Source organism: Poeciliopsis prolifica, unplaced genomic scaffold (genome assembly GCF_027474105.1).
Source record: "Poeciliopsis prolifica strain line A6 unplaced genomic scaffold, Auburn_PproV2 SCAFFOLD020, whole genome shotgun sequence".
NCBI classification, from domain to species: domain Eukaryota; kingdom Metazoa; phylum Chordata; class Actinopteri; order Cyprinodontiformes; family Poeciliidae; genus Poeciliopsis; species Poeciliopsis prolifica.
In genome coordinates this window covers 6,290,055-6,309,487 of record NW_026562395.1, presented here as the reverse complement: position 1 = coordinate 6,309,487, position 19,433 = coordinate 6,290,055, and the positions used below count along the sequence as shown (strand labels likewise).

Sequence of the window (19,433 nt, the reverse complement as noted above, 5' to 3'; positions counted from 1 at the left end):
ATTCTTTAAAAAGCTTTTATTACAAATGAAAAGTTTTTACATCTATAAACAAAATGTCAGTAACATTTACAGTAGCTACAAGTAAGGACACATTTAAACAGACTACTTAGGATTTCACTGTACAGGAGCAATGCCTGGAGGACACCCACCTCCAAATTGCACCTGGGCTCAATTGAGTTGGTTGGTAAGATACCAAAAGAAATGTTATTCCTAAGCTACTTTCTTAGGTTGTAAAGCAGTTGGATTTGTGCTTGGAGCAAGGGAAGGGGACACACACACGCCTCCAAATTGCACCTAAGCTCAGTCCTCCATGTTGCTAAGTGACCAACGTTGACATTTAAGCACTGTTGTCAGGTGGTCCTACAATGTACACACTTGTTCTTGCATGTTGACACCCAAAACTGCAGCAGATGCCTGAGCTAAAGGGGAAAATCAGGCTTTAAATATTTTGAGTGCCAAGATGCCCAGGCTTGAGGACAAAGCTCCTGTCTCATCCATTAAAACCATTTCAAAGTCACAAATTAAAGTAAAAAATAAAATTAAATTCACATTTTGTTTTTGTCAGGCTCAGCAGTTTAGGTCCAACGGTAAGGTTTCGTCTTTGTTTGCAAACCCAGCGACAGTCAGCTTGGAGAGTTTTTTTTTTTGGATCAGCTGGGCTGGCAGATAAAGCTGGAAGACATTAAGGCAAAGATCCAAACGTACTTCCCTTCCTCTGACTGGATCAAAACTCTGGTTCTGGGTCCCACTCTGACCCTCCTTCATTTGTCCCTTCAGGCTGCAGCTCCGTCCTCGTCCAGGATTCGGTGAATCCCATTTCCGGGGACACCAAGGACGGCCTGTGCGGCGCCACTCAGGTCTCTGGTGCTGCTGTGTCGCGATTGGCTGTCCAGGCGCAAGGCGGAGTCGTGTCTGGACAGGCCATCCAGTCGGTTGGTGCTGCAGTGTCTGGACTGGTCGCTGAGGCGGGGCATGCTGGACCCCGTGTACCTGCCGGGGAGAGCCGGGACGCGTTCAGGAACCAACACCCAAACATCTGGAGAGGTGAAGGCGGAAACCCACCTTCCGTCTCTGGAGCGGTGCAGGCTGCCGTGGTAACTGCTCATCTTGGAGCGAGCGCTGCGCACCGATCCGGCCCGGCTGGTGCTGGCGCTGGGCGGCTCATCCAGCATGGCCAGGTGGGTGGAGGAAGCGTGGGTGGAGGTTCCCTGGGTGGACGTGCCCCTTGACTTCCTCACGATGGGCGTGTTGGGGTCCCGGTACAGCAGCTGGGCGAAGTCGGGCTCCTGGAGAACCTGGCGGCTGTCATTGACCATCCCACTGCGGCGGGGCAGGGAGGAGGCAGAGGAGGAGGAGGAAGAGGACGAGGTGAAGGGGAAGGTAGGCAGGGAGAGACGCAGAAGGGTGGGGAGGGACAGGGGGAAGGTGGTGGGGTGGTGGGTGTGGTAGGAGAGGATGGAGGAGTGGGTGGAGCAGGCAGTGGGACAGGGGGTTAATGCTCTGAGTTTGGAGGAGGGGGGGTGCAGAGAGGGGCTTGTGTTCACCAACAACCTACAACTCTGGAGCAAACACCAGAACCAACATGGACCAGAACCAACATGGACCAGAACCAACATGGACACAAGTCTGGGACGAGGGACGACCTGCCTGACGAGGGAGTATTAAGGCCATTGAAGATTGATCCAAATAATAGTGTAATTTTCTGAGAAAACTTAAATATCTGAGCTGCTAAATTTCCTCGAAAAAACTTCTGAGATTCTTCTCACTAATTTTTCATGTTTCGGATGCTGAAATTTCTGAGACGCGCACAAGCTGGAACAATGTTCAGCTTTTGTTGCCGTAGCGTTCGTGTGTCTCGTCCATCACCCATGATGAATGCAAAAAGCTAAATAGCTAGTTGACTAACTAGCATATTACCATCCAGTTAGTGGTAGCATCATCGTCCTCAACTTATAACACAACGACTCGAACCTTTCCCTAACAGAAAAGCCCAACAATAAAATCAATATATTCTAGATTAAATAGTCCTGGCAGGACAAAATTTCTGAAATGTACCCATCATGGTGTCGTGGTGCACTGGGTACGTACTCTTTGCGTCTCTTGCCGTGGAAGAAGCTGGCCCACTCGAAGCAGGTCTTCTTACTGCCCACCCAGAACACGGAGGGGATTCCCACAATCAGCATCATCAGGTACTTGATGAGGAAGAGCGCCAGGTTGGGCCGGCTGGTGCTGTCCACCTGAAAGACAGGAGGAGCTGGTGATGGAGGAGAACCAGACGCATGAGGACCTTTATAGAGAGAAAAAAGCCTCAATTTCTGCCTAAAAACAAGAAAAATGTCATAAAATTTCTAGGAAGAACAAAGATATTTCTGAGCTTCAAAAGTGGAAAAAATTTCTAGAAAGAACTTAAAACTTCTGAGTTTTATTTAAAATTTTTTTTTCAATAATCTCAACATTTTTTGACAGAAATGTACTCAGTTTTTTTCCCATCTACACCATTGTGAAACTGTAAGTAAAATGAAAAAATTTATTGACAATTACATAAAAAAGGGAAACAGATCTACTTTATGAGGAGTTGTGTGGTAGAGCAAAACAATGTAGAACATGATTCATCACTGGAAGGTAAATTATGAATCACATAATAATGAATGTAAATTATGCCAAAAGCAGCGGCTTCGTTATTATTGTTCGTCTACGTCATTTGTGAGCCAGATTTAAGGGCACATCAGAAAAACGTGAATAAAAATAAAACATTTTTTGATAACTTTTTTATGCGGTCAAATCTATGTAATCAATCAAAATGAAAGCTTTAAAGACCCAGCTCTGGTCTGAATACAACTCTTATTTGGTTTTCAAATGCCATGTTTCACCTTCCTTCCACTTCCATTTTGTGTCAACACCTATCAAGGCTCTCTGTATGTAACATTTCACACCAAGAAAATCAAATGGAAGGATTTTCATTCAAACTTCCATGTTGGTTATGTCTCTACTGTTTTGTTTTCAATCTTTTTCAAAAATGCCAAAACCCAAAAGAAGGTGCTCAAACTGAATCGACACACTTGGCTCTGAATCATAGATCAGCTTTTTAATGGGACAATATTCAGTAGGAAAGCGGCTGCGCTGCAGATTTGTATGAAGAGCTCGATGATGAGGCGGTGAAGCTGCTCGCGCAGCAGATACAGGCTGCTGTGTGTCAACATCTATGTGCTCTACTTCTCCACTATCAGCTGAACGTCTCATGCTGGAGGCAGAAACAATCAGCAGCCATCTGCTCTGATTTGACGGTCGACTCTTGCGCTCCTGCCTGAGAAGGGCGGTTTCTCTGCGTAGCGCGTTGGAGCCTTGACTGACACATCAGGTCATTGAGTCTGACAGAAGGAGACGCGCGTCCTGCCTCTGGTCGTTTCTGCTCCGGTTTCTGCAGCTCAGACTCACAGACACGCTCATTACAGCAGGGATAAGACCGTCATTTAGATAAATATAACATATATTTACTATTGGAATTTTGTTGTCATTTTTAAAGAAAAACTGACTTTTATTCTTAGGTTTCAAAATACAGAAAAATGTGAGACTTTGTAGAAATCGGATGTCCTTCTGTGGAATGTTGACATTTTAGAACCTATAAACCAAAACTTTAATGTAATAACAGTCTTTTCTTTGTGAAAATTCAATGTAATTATAACATGACAGAAAATTTAAACCCGCTCATGTCAGCATGTATTTACTATATCAGTATTAGGTAATGGCATTATGTTTTTAAATATTATTTTAGCCATCAAATCAAAGCGGTTTTCATCAGCCGGATTACGTAAATATGAAAAGATGTTCAATTTTATTTTACATTATAACATACTCATAGAACGCAGAGCAGGTTATTTATCATTTTAAGGGGTTTTATTAATATATTCTGCCACAACCCAGCAGCATTTCTACTGTGTTGTTTACGTTCACATGTGGAGAGGTTTGACCCCATCGACCCCAGCAGAAACACACGGTGGATTACGACGGCGTTTAAGGCACAGATTAAACCCGGGACTCATCTGAGCATTAATCCAGTGTTCATAATATCAAGAAAACAACGACAGGCGCTCAGGGAGGACCGGCCAGGCGATACCGTCTGATGCCGTTCAATTATTAACAGCTTTGCTATCTGCTGCCGCGGCGCTGAGGCGAACGGCAGATCCCACGCGGAGGACGGCGCTGCTCACACACATCTCCACCCGGCTGCTCCGCCGCCTGCCTCCAACACGAGCTTCACGTCAAACATCCCAGCTGCACAGCAGAGCAAACCCACACAAACAGCCCTGGGCGGGTCGGTGTCCATACAACAAGGAAGGAGTCAGATGCTTGATGCTGTTAAATGGCTTATTACTAACTTTATTAATGCTGTCCTATAAAAAACTGAATTGTGCAAAACCTGCTGTATGTTTAGGATCTCCAATGTTCTAAAGATCCCTTTTCGAAAACCTTCCGATTATTTTTGTTTGCATCAAGAAAATGTTACATGTTTCATTTATTATTCAGACAAGAATTAATAAAGAACAAGAACAAAAAAACAAATGATTTTTTCAACTCTTTTTAACTTGTTTTGGCCTTTGGGGCAAAACGTTTATACGATAGACACCACCCCAATAAAGTAGCGGGCAAACGTCAGTTCCTCGCGGGTAAAATACATGTTGGGACACGGGGGGGAGCAGTCTCGAACGCCCAGGAAGGAGTAGCCGAGTTCTGGCTGGAGTATAAAGTCCCTCCAGATCATTTTACCTGTTTGAAAACATGTCTAAATATTAGTAAATCCTCTCATTGTGATGCTGCTCTGAATAAATAATGAGCTTTGGGGATTAGAACAGCCTAGTTTTTATGAGCACCAGAATAGTGACAGACTTTCTCTGACAGTGAAGTGTTTTTAACACACAGTCATGGGGTTACCTTATATGGGCAGGGGATGTGGTAGTCTCTGCACTTCTCCTGCACCCAGGTGGTCTCCCAGACGGTCCGGTAGCTGCTCTCATACAGGTAGCAGGCCACGACGGTCAACAGGGGAACCAGGTAGAGAACGGAGAACACGCCGATGCGGATCATGAATTTCACCAGCTTCTCCTGGTTCTCCTTCTCCAACGGGATCTCCATGCGGACCCGGTTAAGGGCGGCGATGCCCGCCAGCAGGAGCACAACTCCCACCTAGGAGGAGAGAAGCAGGAAGGTTTACATGAGCTAACACTGTCGCTGCAGCTGCAGCAGAAGGAAGTGTTGCATTTACAGGGTTTCTGCAGGTTTCAGAAAGTTCATTTTAAGATTTTAAGACCTTTTTAATGCCACCATGAATGAAACTGAAGAGTGAACAAACTATAACTACAGAGGATAAGAAGGGATGCTGCAGTATTACAATCAAACCGTAGCAATCCAAACGTTCTGTAAGAAAAAATATTTTCATACCCACAACATTTCAGACCTGTGATTGCCATATTTAATACCACCTACATTTTCTTGAACAGATTTAAGACATTTTAAGGAGTTAAGTTTAGATTCACCAAGCTAGCAAGTGTGTATTAGCAGCTAGTTAGCAGTAGCCTTAACTGCCTCGATGAAGATGTATGAGCTGTGATTCATTTATTTAAGACAACTTAATTTTAGTTTTATGAATTTAAGTAATTTTCAGAAATTCAAATGCATGAATTGAATTCTTTGTAAGGATGTGTGGGATTCCTGATTTACTTCCTCAGAAAAAGAGCAATAAAATCCATCATGGTTTGGTAAAAGGGTCTTCCTCACCACCACGTCCAGGCCCAGTGGGGCCAGCAGGAACCAACGCAGCGCCGTCAGGTTGTAAAGCCCCACAAAGCACACGCCGCTCACGCTGTCTCCCTCTATCTTGTTCATAGCGAGCAGAGTGACGGTGAGGACACCTGGGACGCCCCAGGCGCAGGCGTGGAAGAGGAGCGCCTTCTTCTCTATGGCCTCACTGCCCCACTTAGGAACAGCTGCTAGGAACCAGGTGATGGTCAGTATGACCCACCACACACTGCCAGCCATGGTGAAGAAGTACAGCACCATGAAGAGAAGCGTGCAGGCCTAGGAGAGAGAGAGACAGATTTTTAATCAGCATGCAGGAGGGACATAAAGACAACGGAGAACACAAGGTAAAGATCTGACCTTATTATGGGATCCTTGAGTCACTGTGGACGCCCTAAATCTACCAGGACTCGCCGCATTACAGGAAACTCTGTCCTCCAGCAGGAAGCCGAGGAAGAACACCAAGGACACCATCATGTAGCAGACGGCGTAGAAGATAATGGGCCGCTCCGGGTAGCGGAACCTTGACACGTCGATGAGGAAAGTCAAGAAGGTGAAGAGTGTCGCTGACAGGCAGACGATAGACACCACCCCGATAAAGTAGCGGGCAAACGTCAGTTCCTCGCGGGTAAAATACATGTTGGGACACGGGGGGGAGCAGTCTCGAACGCCCAGGAAGGAGTAGCCGAGTTCTGGCTCGATTTTGAGTTCCCGGGGACACCAGAAGCCGTAGTCCCGCTGGACGGAGACGGGGGACTCGGTTGAGTCTGAAGTGGACAGGAGGTCTGCAGGTCGAGGGTAGGGCTCATCGCAGTCTGGGAACCTGAGGGAGGAAGAAAGCAGTTATTCCAGCTGGTGAGCTTTTTTTAAACACAATTATTGCTCATTGAGGTCTGATTGGGCCAAGAGTCCAATAAGTTTCTTCCATTCCACCGGACTTCAAATCAAAACCCAGGGAAGCCAATTAGCTGACCCTGCTAACATAAATCCAGAGAAGAAGAACTGCTGTTGTTCCAACCTGATGCAGTCCATCTCCTCTGGCCAGCTGACACCAAACATGTCCATCAGTTTGTAGCAGTCGCTCCGGGCCTGCAGGCAGAGGCGGCGGCAGGGCAGAGTCATCCGGCCGTACTCGGTGCACACCGGAGCGTAGATGGCACACAGGAACATCCTGAGGTCTGAGGAGCACTGCAGGTTCACCATGGGATGGAACGGCTGCAGAACCAGGCAGAGAAAAAGAGAAGAGTGTCTTGGGCTGTTTTCACACCTGACAGTGTGTCGTCTGTCCAACTTTGGACAGAGGAACCCGTTTACCCATCACCAAGAACCACTGAAGAAAATTACACTGAACTGTTTCCCCAAAATGTCAACAAAAATGGAGTGGTGTCAAATTCTAGTCTCTTGTCTTTGTTTAAATACCAAGAGTAATTTCTCCCGCTAGCACAGGACTCTTTGATTATATTTACCCAGAGTGCCCTGCGCTATAGTACACTTCCTGTTTTTTGAGCATATGTGCATATGTGAATTGGCATTCACATATGCATTTGAACCGCCTCAGAGTTCACTTCAACTGAACCGGGACCGAGGTTTGTGGGCAGACCAGAGTTCACTTTTTCGATCCACTTTCACACCTCCCCAAAAGAACCGGACCGTCCAGGAAAACGAACCAGAGTTAGATTAAAGCGGACTAAACAGGGCTAACGTGAATGCACCCTAAAACATATGTGCTGATTTTACAAGGTAAAAAAAAAATACCAGTCTGGTCTCAGGTCACACTGCGCCTCCATCTTCAGGATTCGGACCAAACGAAGGGATCAGTGGAGCAGGACAAGTGACATTTTCTGGAGATGAGTTTATGAAAACAAGTCTGGGCTCTTTCATGATGATCCCCCCTTTGCACCCCAATAATGTCACCACTCCCCTCTCCCCTGTTCTTCCCCCACTCGAACCTCCACAGAGCTCCCTGCGCTGCTGCAGACAGGCCCCTTTGTGTTCCAGGGAGGACCATGCTGTGGCTGACTGACACACACTGACAACATGCGCACACTTGCTCACAAGGAGAACTACCAACGGAAGTATATTATTTACAGGCTGACACACCCACCAAGCAGTGCAGTGATGCTCACACACTGAGAAAATGTGCCAAGAAGCAGTGTGAGTGCAGAATGCCTCACTGGTTTTTAATGGATTCATTTGCATCCACCTACATGTGTCTGTGTTGCATCAAGACTTCTAACCACACCCCAGTCAAATCACAGTCGCACAGCATGTCCCCTCCCCCATAATGTAAAGACAAAAGGCCAGAATGACAGACAAGCCCAGAGAAGAGGGGGATGGGAGGGGTAGCAAATGGCTTGTTAGGATGGATGGGTATTAATCTAGTTAAATAATCGGTCTGATTTCTCTAAGTATCCAGACCTGACTTCCCTCCGCTCATCCTCAGCATGTTTCACGTCTAACGAGACATTTGAACTGTTCTCTGGCCGGCGGTGGAACTAGCACACAACAGGACTTTTAAAAACAAGAATTGGCTGCACTTTTAGATTGACAGTGGATGTCCTCTATTCCACGCCGGGTCAAAATGGTTCTTAATGGTTCCGCTATATACCAATACTGTTGGCAAATGTCCCTTAGCAAGTTGTGGAGAAATCCTAGACTCTCTGCAGCCATCAAGAAGCTTGTGGCAGCATAATTCTAATTGGATATTCTCCAAATATTAAGAAAACATGTCTTTGTGATAGTATTGGAGGAAACTGGTCAATTATAGGATCCATATGCAGAGGAGGAATGCATGAGACTAGCTCATTCCCGTCATGATGCGTGTGAGACATCATTGTCCTGATTTGAGTAAACATCTGGTTGTTGATCAACAACCAGATGTTGCTACTCATGGGAAAGACGAAGACAATGACAGGAAATGATTGGCGGCTGACGGCGCGACATGTTTTTGATAACTTATTGCGTGAACAAACTTATTCATGTGTGACTTTAATGACATTTTTTTATTTAATAGAAGCATCAAAATGTGTTTTTTCAACATTAGTGGAATATCAACAAACATTTGCATACATTTGTAATGGAAAGGTGGGAACTGATCAATTCAGGTTTAGCATCCACAAGGGTTGAGAAGTTGACAAACTCAATCCCACTGAACATTTATGGACAATGTTGAAAAGAAAACGATCTATCCCAGCAAACTGACATATTTAAATGTTCTTGCTTAGCAGGGTAAGAGTAATGATCCTGTCCTGTGCGAATACTTTTGACACGATGCGAGTCAAAAAGCAATTTACAATAAACTGTGGAATCAAATGTTTGTTTTAAAATTCAAGTCATTCATGTTCATGGCAATATGAATAACATGAATGTTATGTTTTTTCTCAACTATCTCTTATGACTACTTGTTTTTTGGTGAAAAAACCTAAATAAATACAATCCAAATGAAGCTTTATTCTCTTGAATCCATCATTAAAACTCTAAAACAACATCTGCAGTACAGAATCCAAGAACAAATGAAGTCGTTCTTGGATTCCTGATGATGAGAAGCATTGTTGCTTCTCATAGCTCCATTTGTTCTTGGATTTGTTCTTAATCTGTTCTTTTATCCCCCAACATCAGATCTGAACAGACTGTTGCCACATTCATTCTTGGCATTTGTCTGCATCATTGGTGTAACATTTTTCAGCCACTCGCATCTAATGGCTTATTGCGAAAAAAGATTCACACACTTGAGGCGCTGAAAGAGGCCAGAGACTGAAAGACGTTTCACACTCCACAGTCAGAACAATCTGCTCTCCCAAGCTTACGTTAACCCCAAGCTAAACATTAGTACAATCATTGTCTTACATGTCATTGCCAGGATTAATCGAGCAGTCAATTGAGTAATCTCTGAGCGACTGAAGTCGCCACGCTTCACTGAGTAACACAGGACAGAAACACACACAGCCAGAGCAGGTCATGACCCAGAATCCTCCACGAAGCAAAAACAACTGTGTAACGTTCAGATGCACCCACCACACCACATCATCACAAATCGCTCTATTTATACTGCAAACAGTCCAGCACCATCAGTCAGGCCCCAACGACTTTACTTTGACTTCACTTTGTGATGATTCTTATTGGGAAATTTGAGTGGAAACAAAAACATAACATGACGAGTAGCATTTTAGCCTACTGTAAAACAGAAACGCTTTTTCCAACCAATTAAATGAGGAAAAACACTTTTATAAAGTAAAGATCAGAAAGAAAATAAAACAGCACTTATTGCAGCAATTATTATCTTAAAATCAGATAAAAAGTCAAGGAAAAAGATTACACACCATTTCTACTGGCTGTTTTAAAGATGCACCAGTCAATGGCTCAATGGTTCAATTCTGAAGACTTTAAGTGCTTTTAATCCAAAGTATACTGCAGATACAAGAATTTACAACAACTTTATAGCTGGCTGGATGGATATTTCAATTGGACGGGGAAGTGTGGCAGAAAATCAAAATTGTCCAGACTTTTCTGGACTGTGGGACCCATACAGAAGAAAACTAGCATGAAACGTTGACATTTATGTTTGTCCCTTTCTAAATTAAGTTTATATCTCAGAAAACATGAAGAGAATGACAGTCTGCTGCTCTTTATAGACATAACTGCTGAGAAATCCTGAGTGTCATTTCAAACTACTAAAAGCGTGTAGATTAGTCTCTGGACATCTCGTACTCGTCAGTAATGCCAACACAAACCGCTCAGTTTGATTTACTGCAGTGACTAGAGCTCACATCTTCATCCCTCTCCTTCGTTTGGCTTCCTGCAGGCTACAGAACAATGTACTGTACTCCACTGAGCCACACTGAGAAGCGCTAGGAGAGACGGTTGAGTAAATATGTAGGCTACTGGGATGATTCACCACAGATCAGGACTCGCATTCAACTCTCGTCCTATTCAGACTATTTTTATACCTCCACCCTTTTATCTTCCAGCTCTTCTTCAGTATCTACAACAAGCTTTAATCCGGTATGAAGCAGTGAGAGCAGAGCCAATCGTGGTGATACCTTAGGCGTATGGTTGGTCACACAACCAATATTTCCAATTATAGATAATTGACACTCCCTCTTATTGATTCACTGGTCAAACTGGAGACCCGTGCTTCGGTAAATGGCTAATAGTTTATTATGGAGATTTTTACTTCAGCATCAGCCTCAAAACAGGGAACTGAGGATGTAATACACATTGCTGCCAACAGGCTACATGCTAATTTATGTACTTGTACATTCAAGAGGGAAAACCATTCTGCTCAAAAAGCTGCAAAGAATTTATTTAATACTATTCAAAATAACAATAAGTGGAGGTTATACACATCATCATTATTATTTTAGAAATAACTTTCATCTTATTTAGACTAATGGGTAATGTAATCTTTTTGTAAATATAGCCAAATTAATTAAAAATAAAACCATTACAATGAACATGAAAGATATGTTCAACCCAGAAAAAAACATAATAGACATTTACATATTGACATCACAATATATATATATATGTTTGCCAAATTTAGTGATATTTAAAAAATATATAGCAATGCTCACTCCCAAAAAAATACAAAAAAACATTGGTATAAACTAATCAGACCTAAACATAAAGCTTGATACAAAGATGTTAACGATTATGTTAACGTTACAGAGGAAACCACAAGCAGACTAAAGAAAAGCTAAACTTAGAGATAATAAAGTACTGAAATAATAAAACAAAAAGAGCATAAAATCTGCTAAATTTAAACAAGTGCTAAAAAACAATAACAATTTCAGCAATTAAATTGAAATAAATTACTAAAAGAAGTTATTTTACAACAATTCAAAGTAAAATCAAAAGTCCAATAGCAGCACAAAGACTCAAAGTCAAAACCTTAGCTTAAGGTTTCACTATTCGTTTCTCTCTGGAGATCACTGCCAATTAACAAATATTTAATTCAGTCCTAATTGAGTTGGAAACAAAAAAACTTTCTCAGATTGATTTAACATCTAAAACACAATGAATCAGTCGCTGGAGAGACACGGCGAACTAAAGCTGTGTCATCATCGTAGCTGTGAAAATTAGTGCTGCGGTTAAATTGCTGCACGGTGCAGAGAGAATTAGCATAATTTCTCCCTCCTCCACTGCAGAGCTCTTCATAACGCCGGGTGGTGAAACCCTCTGATCTTCAAGACGTGAAGAAAAACATCCCTGACCTCCGGTTCACCCCACGCTGTGCTGATGAATCCAGTCTGTCCTGAATCCTATTACTGTTATTTTCATTATTAATAGTCTAATGAAATGAAGGGCAGCCATTGGATATGCCTTCACAACAAAACAGTGAGTTTTTTTTTTTTAATGGAGACTCAAGTCGGCTGCTGAGGTTCTGTGAACCTCTGACAAAAGATCCCAACATGGCCGACCGGTCTGTGATGATTTGTTCTTTTTATAAATACCTCCTGATCACCTCTTTCACTCCCTCCCTTCATACAGCCCCCCCTGGCATTCCACTTCTCCTCTACCGCCATTCCACAGCTCCAAATTTCAGAGCCCGGTGCCATGGCGACGAGTGATGCATCGATGGAGAAGAGGAGGGTTTGAGGAGGTCAGGGTGCAGGGCGGAGGGGACCACCTCCCGGGAGGCCCCGCAATCCCTCCCCCCCAAAAAGGCCCTGCTTCCTTTGTTAACAGCACAATCGGGACGGTTTCCTGGGCAACGGTAAAATCCTGCCAATGGGGGACGAGGGGGAGGACAAAAGAGGTGCAGAGGACGGGAGAGAGGAGTGATGGGTCGACCAAGCAGCCGTGTCATTCGTCGCTAAGAAAGTGTTTGTGTTTGACAGTGGGTAATATCCATTTACACACACACACACACACACACACACACACACACACACACACACACACACACACACACACACACACACACACACACACACACACACACAGAGAGAGAGAGAGAGAGAGAAGGGTTGTTGTGGAGCAGCGCCTTGCTTTCTCGATGTGCTCCGCATTCACGGCACTGCCAATAAACACGGTGTCGGACATTAAATAAAACAAGAGTCTCTTTTAAAGCGCGGGTCACGCTGGCTAGGATTTATCAGGCCGCGTTGTGTGTATCGGATACATCTTCACTACGGCACAATGAGCGCGATACGTCAAGTGCTCTCTGGTGAAACACGTGGAGAGTTGTTCTGCATTGAACTGGAGCTATCGAACAAAAACACACACACACAATCCTCGGCACTCCTTTACAGACTCATTCACACCGACAGGGTGGAGTATCTGGGTTGGTCCACACAGCAGCTGAAACCTGAGGCGGTTTATCTGGACCTGAGAGAACAGGCTGAAAGGCGAAGGGAAGGACTGGGACCGGGGAGATTAAACCCAGACGGGCCATTGGGCTTTGTGTCGGTGGCTTCTGTTTACAACCGACACGGAATAAATGTCAAAATGGGTTTGACTTGAAGTGAGCATTAAGGGACGCTCTGGATCCAGGGCGTCATCTCACCATGGTAACTATCTTTACATATCCATCATTGCGGTGATTTGTTGGCTTACACCCGGTTAGCAATCTAACATGATTAGCATTTTCAGTTGGTCCTGACCCTCGCTTTGTCCATCTGGCCTTACCCAGACCTCTGAGCCACTCCTGTTAGTACTCTTGCCGTGACCCCTGACCTGCAAGGGGAAAGCTCGGCTTCTCTTCTACATGTCAAACCGAAGAATGAACTTCAAAGATGAGATGAGAAAATGTTCCCTTTAAAGGGGCACTTGTAGGTATTTTCCAGGCATATAATGCCATTTTATAGCACAACCAAGTAACTATATAACCATCAGTTGTTATAGAAATACATAAAATATGATGCAAGAGAACTCTGACTATGATTTAATTCTGTGCCTATGTCTGAAGCTCCTGCTCTTTCTGGAACTCCATCTTCAGGAAATCATCACAACATGGCTCCTCTATTGTCACATTGTCACCGGCGTTTCACTGAGGAGTAGCTCCTATCACGAGCTCAGCAGGTGCTCAGTTCCACCAGTTTGCATGTGTGGTTTTTCAAAACCACAGATCAGGAATAACACTCAGCCACAACAGCATCTGCCTCCGCCGAAGCACAAATTGTCAGTCATAAAGCCAGGAATGATGGATTAATAAGTTAACCCGTACAAAAAACTGTAGATCACTACAGAAGGCATCAGAGTCTCTATCAGCTTAACTGAGTTCCTGCCATGAGTCCATTTGGGAGCCAGAGAGAGCATCCATGTCTAAATGAGGGGATTTTAACCCATTTAGTAATGCCACTAAAATCTGACACGCTCTTACTTAAGCAAGTGCGGCACAATATCAGTGGTAAAAAAAAAAAAAAGATTCCCAAACCCTCGAGGCCCATGTCCCATTTGAGCTGCGAGGTCATTCAACGGTCACTGATGAAAGACTGGAAGAGGATAAAAAGCAGAACATAAAGTACAGTAACTTAGCATTTTCGTGGTTTGAGTCATTCAGGAGTTTACATTTCCACTGACCCAGCTTTTAGCAAAAAGACTAAAGTAGATATGGGAATTTATAACTAATGCTGTGATGATAAACTGTCCTACTTCCCCATAAAACTAACACCAGGCAAAATCTTTGAAAAGAAAGCATGAAGAGACAAAACTTCAGAGGCTTAGAAGAAAGAGCACAGGAACGGCAGGCGTTGGTTCCAGTCCAACTCCCAGCTTCTCCACGGTGCGAGCCATTCATCATTATTATCATGGCTGTTAAGCAGGCCTAATTCCCCTTTAAGAATCAACCATCAACGCTCTGTTTGGCTGCTCTCAACGTCTTAGAGGCTTTGAATTCTCCCAAGGACTGGATCCCGGGCCGAGTTATCGGGAAGACAAGAGCCGAACAGAAGAGCAGTCTCCGCCATCTGAAAACTACCGGCTTCCTGTGTGAAAACCTAAACTGACAAGCACTTCTGGGCACTAAGAGAGACTTAATTGTGAATCCATGAACAATCAAAGTGAACACTGTTGGAACCAAAACGACCTCTTTCTGTTGAAGAACGACATCTCAACCCCAGCAGCTCCAGTGAGACTTTCATCGCAATAAATCTACACAGTACTTTTTAGGTTAGTCAGTAGGGATGCACCAATGAATTGGCCCAGATTGTCTTAATTTTGATCTGGTTTAAATGATCAAAATTGAGGAACCAATCTTAAGCGCCAATCATTTCCACCTTTGCGAGGTTTGAAAATCGCAAAGGTCTGAAAATCAGCCGCTGTCCGCTTTCTCTCTTCCATCAAAGAGGGATTACTCGACCAGCAGGTCATGTCTGCACAAGCGTCTTATTCAGGTGTTAGAGCAACAAACACCTAATATCTGAGAGTCTACACATATCTATATCTGAGCGGCTGCATATGCTGGGCTTTGGAAAAATTATGGTCGGAGATTTTACAGAAGAACTACGTATTCAACACGTTGGAATAACAACCTTTATGAACTGTGCGATGCTGTGAGCGCTCTGGTGGAGCAGCTGCACGTTGTCCAAAAACAAAAGCTAACCATCATCCTCCTACCACTTCCTGTCATCTTCTTTGACGTTTCCGACAGTAGTAATATCTGGACGTTGATCACATTATGACTCCTGAGACGTGTGATCAGGAAAAAATTAAAAATGGAGCATGAAAAAAGTGTTTCCATTGCAGTTTTATAAAATCTATCCATATTGAGCACAAAACCTTTTCATCAGTTTTTGTGCTAGTTTTTTCTTGATTTTTGCAATTTGCACAATTTTATGATCAATAGCAGTGCAGCTAGTGACTGCAAATGGTTTTGTTTACATGCCGTTTGATTGTATATCTGATGATGTTTCAATTACTATATTTATTGAATAGCATTCGGCTGTTTTAATGCATTTCTTCTTTTATTTTTTGAAGTTACTAGGTAAGATCAGGGTTGGAAATTGGCACCAGAACTGCAACCAGGTACAGTTTCTTTTTATGGTTAATGTGTTTTAAATAAATGAAACATAGCTCATAAGATGACTGGGGTGGTGCATCGTGAGCAGTAAGACGCGGGATGGTGTGTGAGCCGGCTCCGGAGAGCAGCTGTGACCCATCACATGCAGCTGCACATTCATACAGCTGGGCAGGCCGAGCTCAGAGGTTACGTAACCCTGGCTTCTTAGCGGCAAGCTGCTTCTGCCGGCAGCCATATCTCCATCTCTCCAACAGTCGCTGCTGAGCACGGCGACGCCAACAGATGGACGGCAGAGTGGCGCCACATCATCGCCGTGGCAGCAGGGTGGGGTCGGTGGCCAGAGATGATGGAGGGGGTCGGCAAACCGGAGCAATGTTTGTGAAATATGGACAGCCAGTATAGCCACACACAAGAGGAGCGTGTTTGGTCAAGAAGGCATCTATGCACCGTTGATCGATTCATTTGTTTTAAATGAATGTTTTTAAAATAACAAAGACTTCTAATTTTAATCCATCACTGAACTGGAACCAAAATAGGTTTGGTTCTCTCCCCCCCCCCCCTTTGTGTGCTTGTATGTGTGTGTGGTTAAGTCATTTTTCTAAAGCCTGTTATATAAAATAGATTTGGTGATCAGGAGCTGGTCTGAGAAATCCCTCCACACATCTGTAAACATCCCAAATGTGCAGCACAGCGACACACCTTTATATCTGTGGCGTTCAGGTCCCAAAGCACAGGAGAAGAAGGAGAAGAAAATTTAAAAAGCAAAAAAAAAAAAAAAAAAAAAAAAAAAAAAAGGCGTGTTTGTCTGAACATCCTCAGTACCAAATTAGTGTCGTCCTCAGATCTACCCGGCAGACAGAGCGGACACAATGAAGGCCTAACATAACCAGCTGTAGTGTGATTATACACTCCTAATTAAACCTGAGTGATGCGGCATAAATATGGATATGAATGGAAAGAGGTTCAGAACATTTCTACGAAGGTCTGAGATCGGTTTCACAAAAATAAAAACAAAAACAAGCTTTACAGAAGGTCTGATAAAGAGAGAGACAGAGACAGCCCTTACCTATTAAATTAACTGGCTTAGCTTAGGTTTATTTCGATAAGATAAAAAAAGAAATATAGCTAAAGGCGTGTGAACATTGGTCACAGAACTTCTATTAATGTGTCTTAAAAGCACAAAGAAGCTCAACTAAAAGGCACCATTAAGACAAATATTAAATCTTATATTTTTCTCAAACAGCTTTAAAATAACTGAATAATATTCTACAATAATAACACTATTTTTTAGGTGTTTCTCTGTTCTGTGTCGCCTACAACGTACATCACTGACCTTGCTGAAACAGTCCGAAAGTCCTGCACTTAAAGCAGATATTGCTAGAAAAATTATAAAAATGATGACCTGGAACATCTATTTAATATTTTTAGGGTAATTTTAAAAATAATTTCTTTTAAAATTAATGTTTTTTTTTGCAATTGAGTTTTTTTTTTTACATAATTATTCTAATCTTTTTGTCCCATCTCGGCTTTTTGAACACAGACACATATTGCGTACGTGTTTAAAGCTCAAACGTCAAAGCTAAACTGAAAACAGAGACGTATTTTCCACTACATTTGAGACAGCTTTGAGGGAAAAGCTTTTCCACATGTCGCATCATGTGCCGTACCTCCATGGCGAGAGCAGCTGTCTGCTGGTCGTAGTGGTTCATGATGTTGGGCATGAAGGTGGAGTTGTATGGCAGACCCTGACACATGCGCAGGGTGATGGGCTCGCAGGTGAACAGACTGTGGCTGCCCGCCGCAGCGTCCATGGGGATGGCCACGCAGGCGGCGAGCATCGACACGGAGAGCACCCACAGGAGATCCATCGCCGGGGTCCCCCCCCCACACGAGAGAGCAGAGGAGACGGCTGCTTAGGACGAGAGGTTACCCTCTGTAACCGTAAGGGTCATCCACCAGGTAAGGGGAAAAAAAAATTAAAACTGTTTGAAAATTGAGTCTCTTCCGAGATCACAGAGAAACGGTCCAAGCTGGCAGGGACCATCCGACGTGTTCCTGGTCGAAGCCGGTGCCCTCCATCGTCATCATGTAACAGGGCCGTCACCTGAGAGAGGCTGAGCTTCCAGTCCAACTACGCTCCTTTTAAAGGGAGCACCAGCAACAACCAGTCCGGTGATCTGCATGCAGAAAAATCACAACAAAAATAGTAATTGTAGCAAAGCTCACAAAACAAAGCAGTGCTTTTTTTTTTTAAACAGCGATTCAGATGACATTTTTAGCATGAAATATAGTTGCTTTTGTTAATGACATTCAAGTGGCTCCATTGATGTTTAAAAAGAAGGTCCAATATGATAAAACTTATTAGCATTAAAAATAACAAATACAGAGTCATTAAAAAACAACATACAATTAAAACATTAACATAAACAAAAGATGGTCATTCAAACCTACTGCATAAAAACACTACGTGGTATTTTAATCAGAATAATATTCAGTAGATTTATGTGCAACTTTTTGCTTGACAACTTTAAATTTGATGTGGTGTTTAAGTCCTTTCAGAAGCCATTCTGTCATTTGTCTTTTATTTCGCCATATTGTGTGTTTTTTTTTTTTTTCAAATTATAACCAGCCTCATTAACATGTCAGTACACACCCATACAGCCTCAACACACTCTTTCTACTGACACGTATGAAAACATAAATAATAATAATAAACATACAATAGAGAATTCATTCCGTTAAATGTCTCACATTTAAACCAGAATAGAAAAGAGTGGAAATAATTAGGTTCATTCCGCGGTTTATCTCCAGGTTCATTGATCCGCTCCGCATATTAAATTAGCTAAACTAACCTGACCAGGAGAGTCTACGCGGCGGCTTCCCTCTGACCGCCGGAGTGTCACCCAAAACCCGGATTCAAGCAGAGAGAAGAGACGCCGAGCAGACAATAGGCGGTTCCGACCTCAGGCGCTGATAGGAACCGGAGCGGAGGCAGCCAGCTCCGCTCACCGGTGTTATCATTTACAGCAGAGAGCCGCCGGGGCGGCAACGGGGAGGCGGAGCAGCGGCACTCCGCTCGGATATTCAGGAAGGAAGAAAAACGGAGGAATTAAACGGACACAACTTTACCGAAATGTTCTCCGGGGATATTCACGTGCTGTGGCGGCGGTCTGAGCAGCTCGCCCTCTCCGTAACAATGAGCTGCCCTCCGCCTCCTCCTCCTCCTCCAGCCTCCCTCTCCTCTCCTCCCCTCTCCTCTTTCACCCCCACGTTCCTCCCACCGTTAAGTCCGCGACATCTTCAAGATGGCTTCCGGTCCGAACCCTGTCGATTTCATAAAAGACTCTTAAACTTCTATGGCAAGACTTTTTTTTGTTGTTGTTGTTGTTGTTGTTTTGGGGCGGGGGCGGGGGTTATACAATACATTTATAAAATATAAAATATTTTCCTGCATTCTTTGGGAGCGTAGTGGTCCATAATTAGATCTCAATCATCAACTCGGACTCTGACGCCCCCGGAGCCAGATTTGGGTTTGTTTCCTCAGGACAACTTTGTGCTTGAACACCAAGGTTTTTTACAGTGATTATGAGAAGTGAAATACAAATCAAACAAAAATGTAATTCATTTAAATCAATAAATAAATTTTTTTTCGCAAAAATAAATCAGACATGGATCAAAC

General features: G+C 43.6%; 1 protein-coding gene across 5 annotated transcripts; it reads right to left on the bottom strand.

Annotated features, from left to right (window-relative positions):
- Position 1: 1 nt before the first annotated feature.
- fzd3a (frizzled class receptor 3a) lies at positions 2 to 18,976 on the bottom strand. 5 transcript variants are annotated; one of them, XM_055044646.1, is made up of 9 exons: positions 18,607 to 18,976; positions 17,422 to 17,931; positions 6,812 to 7,008; positions 6,154 to 6,616; positions 5,773 to 6,072; positions 4,930 to 5,181; positions 2,089 to 2,237; positions 1,063 to 1,500; positions 2 to 990 (listed from the first exon to the last, which is right to left on the bottom strand). In XM_055044646.1, exons 2-9 carry the CDS (start codon positions 17,620 to 17,622, stop codon positions 774 to 776), a joined length of 2,217 nt encoding a protein of 738 aa, XP_054900621.1. In that variant the 5' UTR covers positions 17,623 to 17,931; positions 18,607 to 18,976; the 3' UTR covers positions 2 to 773. The 5 variants fall into 5 exon arrangements, with proteins under 5 accessions (XP_054900621.1, XP_054900624.1, XP_054900622.1 ...); XM_055044649.1 differs by having other exon boundaries at positions 1,063 to 1,320; positions 18,607 to 18,972; XM_055044647.1 differs by having other exon boundaries at positions 18,884 to 18,936.
- Between the last annotated feature and the right edge of the window lie 457 nt (positions 18,977 to 19,433).